Here is a 13,148-nt window from a genome sequence, read left to right as displayed (position 1 = left end):
AGTTTTTCCAGTAAGCGTTTGGGTGAAAGTCACAGTATGTAAAACATTTCTGCTGTGGGCTGTGCATGGATAATTTTGTGCACTTCTACCTATAGTGTGTGAATTTGTTTTATCATAAATGTTGCTTTGCTCATTATTAGTGTTTGACAATGTTCTGTGGATACTAAATAAAAGACAAAGGAGTTTTAGGTTTTTGTCTTTTTTATTAATGCAAAAATCAACCTAATTGACGTAGTGCAGCTGCTCCATGCACATTTCTGAGCAGCAGTTCGTTCCGGCGGTGATAGGCTCTGTGCCCACATTGCAGAAATGCTGCCGAATTGTCCGCAGCATTTTCGCTTCTCCCCGCCAAAATGCATGCGGAATTCGCATGCGTTTCCCTGCAAAACACAAGCGTTTTGCAAGCGTTTTTAGCTTGCAGAATGCTAGCGCTTTTCCAAGCGATTTGAAGCATCGCTTGGAAAAGTGATTGACAGGGTGGTCACACTTGTCAAGCATAGCGATTGACAAGTTTGAACAACTTTTTACTATGCAGCATCAATAGTAAAAGATAGAATGTTAAAAATGATGCATTACGCGAATGACCTCTGATGATGTAGCGGTCACGTGAGACTGCTAAGTAATCAGAGGTCATTCGCGCAATGCATCCCTGGGAACGGAAGTTGCCGGCAGCTCCATTGAGGAGCGGGAGGACTCAGGGGCCGACAGAGAGTAAGTACATCGCTATTTTTTATTTTAACTCTATTTTTTACAGGAATATGGTACCCAGGGAATGGAGGGGAGTCTCCTCTCCTCCAGACCCTGGGTACCATCCACACATGAAGCGCTCACTTTAAGCATGGTGGGGATAGCCACATGTGTATAGTGAGTGTTTCAATGTAATCATATGGCGGCGGAATCGGCGCGATTCCGCAGAATTAATGTTACAGGCTGTGGATTTTACTGCTGTGCGATTCCGCAGCGGAAAAATCCGCAGCATTGGCACAGCAATTGCGGAATACCATAGAATTGCATGATAACACGTTTTTTAAGCATATCTGCAGGGCCGGAAACACGTAAAAACCGCAACGTGGGCATACAGCCTTACAGTAAAGAACAGGGTATGTTCCGGACACCCAGTGCAATTACGCTCTATGTTCATAAATGACTATTACCAGATTGTAGTAACCTAAATGCCAACTACTCTATATCTGCAAATGAGGTTTGTATTATATACTAATCTGTAAGCACACTTTGTCTGCAGTGCAAAGGACAGATGTTCCCGGTCATACGAGTATGGGCTGTGCTGTTTTCAGCCTTGGCGAGTCTGATGTATGCAGCTGCCATCATGTCACATGATCGCCGCCCGGAATATTTTGTCAAAGCTATCCCTTGGTTCCTTATATCAATGGGCGCTGCTGCCCTGGATGTTGCTGTATCCTTTACACAGGGCTGAACAAGTTACTTTATTATATTTGATTATTTATTGATTTTAAGTATTCTACTGATGACTTCTCATTAGGGTAGAACATCAGTTTTTCATGGTGGTCTGATTGCTTACTGATCAACCAAATCGTGACACTATAATGCTTCAGTGAATTGAACTAAGCAGCTGTAAAACATTTTGTTTTGTCTGCCTCTCTTCTCCTAACACCTGTATTTTCCTTTTTCATTGTTTACAGTACATTGCCATAGGGACTGGCCACTTCTTTAGACAGTACGGGCACAGTGTTTACTTTACAAGCTCTTTCCTACAGAGCTTGTAAAAGCACTGCACTGAGGCGATCATCTGGGCTCGCGGGATTGTGCATTTAGTCCCTAATCCCGTCTACCTCTCCCCAACCCTACTGCACTTCCGAAATTGCAGATTCAAGGCTGCCTCATATAGAAGCATCAGGACCACACACAGTTCAGGTCAGCTGTAGGGGTATTAGGCCATGTGCACATGTTGAGTATTTTGTCAGTGTTTTACCTCAGTATTTATACGACAAAACCAGGAGTGGGTGATAATACAGAAGTGGTGACGTGTTTCTATTATACTTTTCCTCTGATTATTCCTCTCTGGGATTTAGCTTACACATACAGATATAAAAAAACTCAATCAACGTGTGTACGAGGTCTTGGGCTACTGACAGTAGGAGTATTAGGCTAATGACCTCATTTGTCACTCTGGCGGGAATGCCTACTCAATCCGGAAGTCGAGACTTTGGGAAAGTGGTGTGGCCTGCCACAAATTTCACAATACACGAGAGCAATAGCCATGAACGAGCTGCTGTCTCGTTACGCTCTGACACTTTAGTTTTTAGTCCTAATGTGCTTCCCTGTACCACACAATGCATCACAGTCACGTTTAGGCCTCAGGCCTCCACTGCTTCCAGGCCTTCATCTTCTGGAGCCGCTGCACATAACTCTGACATGCAGTATGTATTAACCAACACAAGTTTACTTTGTAAGGGTGTGACAGGGATTGAAATATACCTTCCCATAAATTATAGTGCGAATGCTAATATGCGGTTGTATTGTTTGTATGGTATAATGTAAAATACATAGTGTTATAGGTACTGATACACTCAGCTCAGGTATAGGGTATAGTTTAGTACTTAGGTAGTGAAAGATAGGAACATTAGGGCAGGATAGGCAGTGGTGAGCCTATTAATGTATAAGTGATGGGGACAGTATAAGTATTGTTTGTTAGTATAGTGTTAAAACAGGAAAGTAATGCAAGCTGTGTGCTGGAATGTACGTTAAAGGTTAGATCGTCCCAGCAGCAGACTGCAGAAACAGACAGGTAAATGTTTGAGACCAGCCAAGTATAGGAGAAAGAAAGTCAAGCAAAAAGGGGAGGCATTTCTCTATTTAGTCTGACAGAATTAGTGTGAGGTTCGGGTTCAAGCTGCTTAGAGGTACATGGAGTACATATTGTTGTGACAGAATTACTTTGTACCAAATTTTCTGTGAACCTTCTTATAACGTCCGGGGCCAACGGCTGAAGAAAACACTGAGGAGTGTGCCTTAGTTCCTTCCAAACACAGTAAGGCAGACGGGAAACCACGTGAGTTAAACATAGTGGATCTCGGCGATTCTGTGGGGCCAGATGAGAAAGGATCAAGTGTAGGGATAGTCCGAGCTGAAAGTAAGCAGTGGCTTGAAATGTACTTTGTCGACCATGGAACTGGAGGGTGCTGAGCCCGAAACTGTGTGTTATTCTGTTGTATCTGAACTGACTAGTAAAGATGAATTTGTTATAAAGAACTGGGTGTCCCCTGCTTTTGTGTGTGTGTGTGACTGATCCTGGAACCATGGACAAGGATGCAGCGGAAGCTTCTTGCCTACAAGTGAGTGCAAAGCAAACCTCACAGCACAATACATATGGACTGGGACACAATTTGTGGGGTGCCAGGGTGTCGAGAACCCCACTACCGCTACCGCCCTATGCACCTTACAACTGGACAGGTCAAGCTCTTCAGATTGTAGCGTGCAGTATCAAACACAACACTTTGTTTCCTTAACACAGTCTATTTCTTTTCCAATAATTTTTATTGAACATTTAAATACAAATAAGAAAGGAGGGGAGGGGGGAAGGGGAAAAAGGGGGGGGAAGGGTAATAACAAGGAGAGGACCACAAGGTCCCAACAGGCTCTATATAGTGTCTACATTAAACATATAATCATATAGTCATACAATCATACAAACATGTAATCAGATGGTTTGAAATTAGTTTGGTGCACATTAATAAACTAGTTCAGTGCGTTGGAGAAGTTTCCAGCCATTTCGCCCATTTCTTGGCATATTTGTTGAAATAGTCATGGGTAATAGCAAACCTATACTCATGTTTTGTGTAAATTTATTTTATTTATCACGTCAGAGAAGATAGGAGGATCTGGACTTTTCCAGTGGTAGGCAATTTCATTTTTGATGACCAAAAATATATGGATTATAATAGCTCTCATAGAGGGATTTATATTTTCTATTCCTAGGGACAGGAGTGCTAGATGCGGAGTGAAAATGATTTTGCTCTTGTAAATTTTGTTTATCAACTTGCCAGCTTGGGTCCAAATATGTTTAATTTTGGGGCACTGCCAAAACATATGAAGCAAGCTCCCATGGAGGCCGCATCCTCTCCAGCAGAGAGGGGAGTTGTTCGGATCTATGTGTGACATTCGTGCACGGGTGTAATACCATCTTGTAAGTGTCTTGAAGTATGTCTCCTGCAGAGACATGGAAATACTAGCCTCATATGAATAGTATATAGCGTTTTCCCATTGTTCAGTGGTGTGTGAAGTATTCATTTCTTTATCCCATTTAACCATATATGGCAGCTTAGTTATTTCCATATCGTTATTGAACCATTTATATATGTTCTGGTTGCTCCAGAAGATTTTGTGTTTAATATTCCCTAGCAGGTTAATAGTTGCTTCAGTTATTAAAGGTTTACTGCTTAGGAAGTTCTGTATCTGGTCTTTCAGGAGTATAAATTGCATAAATGCGGATGCTGGGAGTTTAAAGTTCTTTTTCAAGTCACTAAAAGTGGTAAATTTATTCCCATTATGAATGTCTCTGATCCTTTTGATATTATGATCTGGCCAGAAGGGGTTAAGAGCGAGGTTTTGTATTTTTACCGCTAGGGATATTGGGCACTTTAAAAGAAATGTAGTTCTATTCATACCTTTTTTGCTTTTAGATTGTTTCCAAGCGTATATTGCTGCTTCAAAAATGGGATGATTTTTGGTGTTAAATTTTTTTATTGAGCAGGAGTTTGAAGAGAAGTTCTTTCGGGGATCTATGATTATTTATCATGTATTCTAGTTCCAGCCAGGCCGGTGTATCGTCATCGCATAACCAGTAAACACTTTGTTTTATGAGGTTTGTCAGGTAATATGCAGAAATGTTAGGCAACCCCATTCCTCCAAAGGCCTTGTTTTTATATAGCAATTTGGTAGAGGATCTGGCTTTTTTTTCTGAACCAGATAAATGAATTGATTGCCGTCTGAATACTAATGAGGTATGAGGTCGATATTTTAAAGGGAAGAGTCCTAAAAATATATAGTATCTTCGAAAGGATGAAGGTTTTCGTCAACACAGTCTCTTTCTAACATTACTATCCATTCGTCCTGGACTATCCCTATGTTGGCAATTCTTGTCTGCCACCGGGATTTCTCTTCCAGCCCCATAGTGCACCCAGGATCCTCTACCTTCCCTTCTCACTGTTCCATTCAGTGGACCCCTGCATTTGAATTTGACCCTGGTAACTGCACTTCCCTATCTGACCATCAGAAATCCATTTGTTTAAAGGGAATCTGTCACCTATTTTTAGCCCTATCAGCTGCCGGCACCTCCATCAGGGGCTTATCTACAGCAGTCTGTAATGCTTAAGATAAGCCCCCGATGTAACCTGAAAGATGAGAAAAACGAGATAGATTATACTCACTGGGGGGCGCGTTCCGATGCGGTGGGTGTCGCGGTCCGGCGCCTCCCATCTTCTAGGGATGACGTCCTCCTTCTTACTTCTGCTGCGGCTCCTGCGCAGGCGTATTTTAACTGCCCTATTGAGGGCAGAGCAGAGTACTGCAGTGCGCAGGCGCCGGACCTCTCTGACCTTTCCCGGAGCCTGCCCACTGCAGTACTTTACTCTGCTCTCAATAGGGCAAATATAGTACGCCTGCGTCTTACCCTTTGCTGTACACTACCATATCACAGCATACATGTTACACTTAAGTATTACCTCTACATTAATCATGTTCTATATATTATCACATCACAATACCTTAAACGAGATATATAAAAGATGCATAATGGTACTTACATGACGCGATTGGTGACTTCAGGGGTTGGAACGCGTTAGTACAGTCCACCATTCTTACACAAGGTGGCATCTGTAATTGACAGGCTAGAATAAAATGAGGACTGAAAAAAATGCACTGTCTCTTGATTACAGTCATATGTTAAAGTTTGGGCACTCCTATTAATGTTAACCTTTTTTCTTTATAACAATTTTGTTTTTTGCAACAGCTATTTCAGTTTCATATATCTAATAACTGATGGACTCAGTTATATTTTTGGATTCAAATGAGGTTTATTGTACTAACAGAAAATGTGCAATCTGCATTTAAACAAAATTTGACCGGTGCAAAAGTATGGGCACCCTTATCATTTTCTTGATTTGAACCCTCCTAACTACTTTTTACTGACTTCCTGAAGCACTAAATTGGTTTTGTAACCTCATTGAGCTTTGAACTTCATAGCCAGGTATATCAAATCATGAGAAAAGGTATTTAAGGTGGCCACTTGCAATTAGTTCTCCTATTTGATTCTCCTATGAAGAGTGGCATCATGGGCTCCTCAAAACAACTCTCAAATGATCTGAAAACAAAGATTATTCAACATAGCTTTTCAGGGGAAGGATACAAAAAGTTGTCTCAGAGATTTAACCTGTCAGTTTCCACTGTGAGGAACATAGTAAGGAAATGGAAGAACACAGGTACAGTTCTTGTTAAGCCCAGAAGTGGCAGGCCAAGAAAAATATCAGAAAGGCAGAGAAGAAGAATGGTGAGAACAGTCAAGGACAATCCACAGACCACCTCCAAAGACCTGCAGCATCATCTTGCTGCAGATGGTGTCACTGTGCATCAGTCAACAATACAGCGCACTTTGCACAAGGAGAAGCTGTATGGGCGAGTGATGCGAAAGAAGCCGTTTCTGCAAGCACGCCACAAACAGAGTCGCCTGAGGTATGCAAAAGCACATTTGGACAAGCCAGTTACATTTTGGAAGAAGGTCCTGTGGACTGATGAAACAAAGATTGAGTTGTTTGGTCATACAAAAAGGTGTTATGCATGGAGGCTAAAAAACACTGCATTACAAGAAAAACACTTGCTACCCACAGTAAAATTTGGTGGAGGTTCCATCATGCTTTGGGGCTGTGTGGCAAATGCCGGCACCGGGAATCTTGTTAAAGTTGAGGGTCTCATGGATTCAACTCAGTATCAGCAGATTCTTGACAATAATGTGCAAGAATCAGTGACGAAGTTGAAGTTACGCAGGGGATGGATATTTCAGCAAGACAATGATCCAAAACACCGCTCCAAATCTACTCAGGCATTCATGCAGAGGAACAATTACAATGTTCTGGAATGGCCATCCCAGTCCCCAGACCTGAATATCATTGAACATCTGTGGGATGATTTGAAGCAGGCTGTCCATGCTCGGCGACCATCAAACTTAACTGAACTGGAATTGTTTTGTTAACAGGAATGGTCTCAAATACCTTCATCCAGGATTCAGGAACTCATTAATAGCTACAGGAAGCGACTAGAGGCTGTTATTTTTGCAAAAGGAGGATCTACGAAATATTAATGTCACTTTTATGTTGAGGTGCCCATACTTTTGCACCAGTCAAATTTTGTTTAAAAGCAGATTGCACATTTTCTGTTAGTACAATAAACCTCATTTGAATCCAGAAATATAACTGAGTCCATCAATTATTAGATATATGAAACTGAAATAGCTGTTGCAAAAACCAAAATTGTTATAAAGAAAAAAGGTTAACATTAATAGGGGTGCCCAAACTTTAACATATGGCTGTATATCTTACTCTTTTTTTTTTTTTGTCAGCATGAAATCTGGTGTAATCCTTGACATTGTAATATCTGCAGTTAGTGTTTCTGTCTTCTATAATAAAGAATAAGCTGGTACAACAGCTGGGACTTGTACTGGATGCAACACTGAATGAAGAAAGCTGTGAGCTGCTAGCAGTGGAAGAAAAAATGGTAGAAGGGTCAGGAATCCCTAACACTACCGCTGATGCAAAGGTTGGTTGTAATGTTTATTTGTAGATCATTATAAAGGGTTGAGATCTATAGGAGGCCTCAGATATACAGCTTCAATCAAGTCATGACAAAAAGACTGACTGGCTCTTCCAAGATAATATGAACAGGTGCCAGATTGCCTGTTTGTTAGGAAATCCCCACATGTATTCAGGCTGTCTAGCAGCTGCAAATCATGCAGCTGCGGCGACACAAACTAAATCTCCGAGCATGCCCAAAATACTCAGTGAACACCGGAGCATACTCGAAAATTTTGAGTAACAAGCACACTCGCTCATCACAAGTTAGCATAGGATAATACTGGGGATAGATTAGTGGGGCACATTAGTGATAGGGAATTGGATTATTAGCTTAGGTTTAGTTAGCATAGGGGTTTTTCCAGTTGGGATGGGCTACAGAGCAGTGCAATATAGAGCAGAGTATATAGAGGGACTTTGGCGACACAAACTAAATCTCCGAGCATGCCCAAAATACTCAGTGAACACCGGAGCATACTCGAAAATTTTGAGTAACAAGCACACTAGCTCATCACAAGTTAGCATAGGATAATACTGGGGATAGATTAGTGGGGCACATTAGTGATAGGGAATTGGATTATTAGCTTAGGTTTAGTTAGCATAGGGGTTTTTCCAGTTGGGATGGGCTACAGAGCAGTGCAATATAGAGCAGAGTATATAGAGGGACTTCCTGGTTACGACTCAGTGCAGTCAGGATGCAGAAGTGAACAGTCATAGTCTACCAGCAATGGAGATAAAGCTGCTATGGCAGGAAGGCGCCCAAAGCTGAGGAACGTGCTAACAGTCACCACTTTCAATGAAAACCAACCCCAAGAGGATCCGGAGCCTGCGGTCGGGATTAGGCGCAGCTTAGATGGCAAGCCTTCTACCTTCTCCTACTGAGACCAGACGAGGGCAGTGGGAAGGAACTGGTGGACCCAAAGGCGTGGGCGGTGCAAACAGGACAGGGACTGTCCAGAGAGGCCGGGATGGCCAGACGAGACAGAGATTGTCAGGGCAGACAGGGATTTTCCAGAGGGACCGAGATGGCCTGGAGAAATGGAGACTGCCATGGAAAGCGTCAGGACTGCCATTGCAAAGGAACTGTGCTGCTCTTGTAACGGAAACCCTGTCATTAAGTAAAGTTGAGTTGCTGAGCATAGATATGGAGTTTGGAGTGATTTGTGAGATCCGTGGATCTGAAGCCAGAGTGACAGAGGACAAAAGGACTAAAGTGAGTGTCCTGCTGTGCACAGTACACACACAGCAGGAGGGACACTGTATTTTATCTGTGGGGCACCAGGGTTGGGAACACTACAGCCTGTTGCTACGACTACCACCCTTGCCGCCTTACATATGAATAGCAATACTGCTTCTGGATACTAGGAAAAAATGAGACACTTGGTCAATTCATGCAAGCCCAGTAGCAAACGACAAGGTAGTCTCAAAACTGATGGGTCCTAATGTATCTAATGTGAATACCTCTCTAAAGGTACTGTCACACTTAGCGATGCACCAGCGATCCCGACCAGCGATATGACGCGGTCAGGATCACTGGTGCATCGCTAGGTGGTAGCTAGTGAGCTGCCAAACAGGCAGATCTCACCAGCAACATAGCAGGGATCGGGGGTCGCTACTTACCTGTCAGACGAGGCAATCCTGACGTCCTCCAGCCCATGTCCACGCGTCGCTCGTCGGCGCCACAGGAAGCCCAGCAGGAAGTGCCCGACGAGAAATGGTCCGTTCTCGCGCGATCAGCGATAACCAGCGGGGGAGCCGGTCAGAGGTAAGTATCACACATAGCGATATCGCTAGCAATATCGCTATAATGTCACAAAAACCTGTGACGTTATAGCGATATCGCTTAGTGTGACAGGCCCTTAAGACTGAAGTCTGAATTCCTGGATAAATGTGAGTACCTCATAATGTAAAGAGGACCTGTCAATAGGTGAAAATGGCCAGATTTTGCTCATAATTTCTTCCTGCTAATCCTGAATATTACATTAGTTTTAGAGTTTTTTTTATTTTTAATCTGCCATACACTTAGAGATATGAACATTTTTATTATTAGTTCTAATTTTATGGTCTTTTTCAAGGGAGCGATGCTTACAGGATTCTCTGGGATCTTGTCTTTAGGCTGCTCTACATTGCTAACCTGTGAGGGTCCAAATCTCTAGAGACCTACAGCAGTTAAAAAAAAAAAAAAGGGAGCATCATACAGTATAATAAAAGCAAAAACTGCCCACTTCTGACTCTGATCTGACGACAGTTCTTTATTAAGAAAAGCTCTGCTTATGAAAAATCATTAAGTAATAACTGTTTTTTGTCAAACCCCTTTTTCCAGACCTCAAGCTGGACCCCCCTGAATATGGCTCCTAACAGATATTTGAGCAAGGTATCACTTAGCCGTTTTGTGAGGCTCAGTGTTGAGAAAGTGCAAGAGGTAATAAAAATCTTTCTTTTCCATGAGATTGCGTGACAACACGTTTTTGATTTTGTATTTTAATATGCCAATTCTAAAATGAAAAATAAAGATGGCAAAAACATTGACCCACAAAGCAATCCCAGTGTGACAGTATGGACAAAGGATTCCAGAATTCAGTTTTGGATACCACAAAGTTGCATTTAGATGATAGGAATTGTATCGGGACTGAATGATTTTGATATGATCAGTCTGTCACGATTCTGTAAAGATATTGTATGCAGCACATCGCCTTTTTACATGGTTGATGGACTACAAACAACATTTTTTTTGCGTGGTGTAATTTTCTGATGACTGATCTGTTTATAGGGTATGTTTTCTATAAATTAAAAATGTGTTTTGATCTAGTACAGAAACTCACCCAATTTCTTTAATATTCAGAATGACATGGGAGCAGTGAGACTCCCTGGGGATGGACAGACGACCCCGATGCACATTAATCATCAGGAACCTGTCGGTTACCTTGACCTGTCTGTGTATCCGCCTCCGCGTATCACGCACTCTACAAATTCCTCATCCTGCTCATCTGATGCATCTTCCAATACTACTGACCTAGAGGTGTGTAGTCTCTTTTCTGTTATTTATTATATATTTTGTAGCATGCAATGTTTGTAATATCTTGATTTAAAAAAAGAGCCAAAATCTTACTGTTTGCAGTAAAACCATCATTGCAATATTCATGCTTGAAACTGATTCTGTAATTCTGACTACTTTTGTAGCAGATTACAAATGTTAGTGCAGAAATATGTTTCAGTATGTAATCTTGGTGAAGATTATTATCAATTCAACTATCTTCCGATCTGGTAAAGGAGAATACAATTTCAGCAAATACATTTCTTTGTATGGTATTTAGTCATACAATATTATAAAATACTGTTTGGATCAGTTCCTTGCAGTTCTCAAGATCTCTGCCTCCTGGCATTTAAAGGGAATATGTGACCAGGTTCTTGCTACCTAATCTGAGAGCAGCATGATTTAAGAAAAGAGACCCCCGAATCCAACAATGTATCACTTAGTCTGCCTGGTGCAGCAGTTGTGGCACACTCGAGTTCTTAGATGTAATAAGAAGTCCAGCTGAGAAAGCTAACCCCGACCATACCATGCTCTGTGTACATAGTCTATTCACAGTGAGCTGCTTATCACAGGGGGGGGCGGGATCGGACGACTTTGACCCCTTCAAATACCACTTTTGATGTGGGCTCCGGAGCTGAACCCACATCTTTTCCAGCACATGACAGCTGACTTGATCATACCTCGTACAATGAGGTAAGGTCCTTCTCATGCCTCAAAAACAGTTTTGAAGCATGGACTCCACAAGACATCTGAAATTGTCCTAAGGAGATCCTTTGAGTGTCCTGTCAGCTACAAGAGGAGCCTCCATGCATCCAAATATACTCAACCAGAATAAGATCTGGGAAATTTGGAAGCCAAGTCATTACCTTAGCTTCTTTGTCATGTTCCTCAAGTCCTTTCTGAACATTTTTTTTTACAATGTGCGTATTTTCTATCTGAAAGAGGCCACTACCATTAAGAAATCTCATTGCCTTAATGGAAATGTTTAGGTAGGCAATATGTGCCTAATTAACATCCGACTGCATGCTGCAGCCCAGGGTTTCTCAGGAAAACATTGCCCATGGCACTATCTCTTCACATGATATAGAAAAACATACTTCATCAGACCAGGGCGCCATGTTTCTGTTACACCACAGGCGTTGACGTAACTCTCAGAATACTGTAGTGACAGGTTTGTTTGAACAGATATTACCCACATAAACTCTTCTCCTTACAATGGATCACTAGAAATACCTTTGTAACTGCCATATATATCTGTTAATCTCCATTGGCATAACTTAGAAAATAAAATCTCCTGTGCCATATGCTGATTAGTGGTGAATTGTCTGCTGTGTGTATCTGTAGCCTACTGTTCAGTAGAATTGTTGGACTAGCTAGCCTTCTGCGCATCAATAAACCTGGGGCACCCATGACAGTGTTGTCAGTTTTACAGTTGGCAGCACCTTTTGTTGAGGGCTATTTCCTAAGACTGGTTTGGAGAAACTCTTACCCCAATTGTCTAGCCATAATGATTATGTCCTTGCCAAGTTGTAATCAGGTCCTAAACGTGCCTATTCATCCTGCTTCCAGCACGTTGTCTACAAGAGCTGACTTTTCACTTACTGTCTGATAGATTCTGACTCTTGACAGGTGATATTGTAACAATATAATGAATGTTTATTGGCTTCGTCCAAATTTTATGGCTGGTGTGTGTGTGTGTGTGTGTAATACATTATCTAATATGTATAGACATATACAGTACCGGACAAAAGTTTGAACACACCCGTTCATGCAGTGTTTTTCCTTGTCTTCATTGGGATGTTACTCCCATATGTCCAAAAAGTAAGTACTATGTTAGACACTTCTGTATTCATCACACAAAACAATCCATCATGGCATGTGGCCATCAGGATAGGGAGAGACTCTAACTCAAATGATTTTAAAACGTAATGTTTTACTGATAAATATATAAAAACATGTACCATAAAATAGACCAGGAAAACCTCCAAGAAACAGGAGCGGAGACACAGCAATATCCACCCAAAGCCTGGTGGGGTACCAAAATAAATGTATTCTAATACTAAATGTAGAAACCCCACATCTATAGGATAAAGGATGGATAACAACATGGAAAGCATAATTAAGGTAAAGTGTAGAAGGATATGAAATCCTATATTAACTACCTTACTACTCTTAGATATACAATCGCAGATATACCATATCCCTCATATACACTCAGCAAAAATTGCAAAAGATATGGAAGGATCAATAGTGTGTTACCTAAGTGCAGGTTGAGATCGCAGTACATAGGGAAG

The 13,148-nt window shown here is 41.7% G+C and overlaps 1 protein-coding gene across 3 annotated transcripts in view; it reads left to right on the top strand.

Moving 5' to 3' along the window:
* The window catches only part of TMEM44 (transmembrane protein 44), a 56,407-nt gene that overhangs the window by 16,972 nt on the left and 26,287 nt on the right, over positions 1 to 13,148 (top strand). For all 3 annotated transcript variants that reach the window (XM_073578688.1, XM_073578689.1, XM_073578690.1), the window contains exons 6-9: positions 1,244 to 1,414; positions 7,633 to 7,788; positions 10,144 to 10,242; positions 10,663 to 10,839. In XM_073578688.1, coding sequence (XP_073434789.1) covers positions 1,244 to 1,414; positions 7,633 to 7,788; positions 10,144 to 10,242; positions 10,663 to 10,839 — 603 coding nt within the window. The remainder of the gene's footprint in view (positions 1 to 1,243; positions 1,415 to 7,632; positions 7,789 to 10,143; positions 10,243 to 10,662; positions 10,840 to 13,148) is intronic.

The sequence above is a fragment of the Dendrobates tinctorius genome, unplaced genomic scaffold (assembly GCF_039654945.1).
Source record: "Dendrobates tinctorius isolate UK_male_01 unplaced genomic scaffold, ASM3965494v1 ptg000060l, whole genome shotgun sequence".
Classification (NCBI taxonomy): Eukaryota; Metazoa; Chordata; class Amphibia; order Anura; family Dendrobatidae; genus Dendrobates; species Dendrobates tinctorius.
Note: the sequence above shows the minus strand (reverse complement) of the source record. Positions and strands in the feature narration are given on the sequence as shown.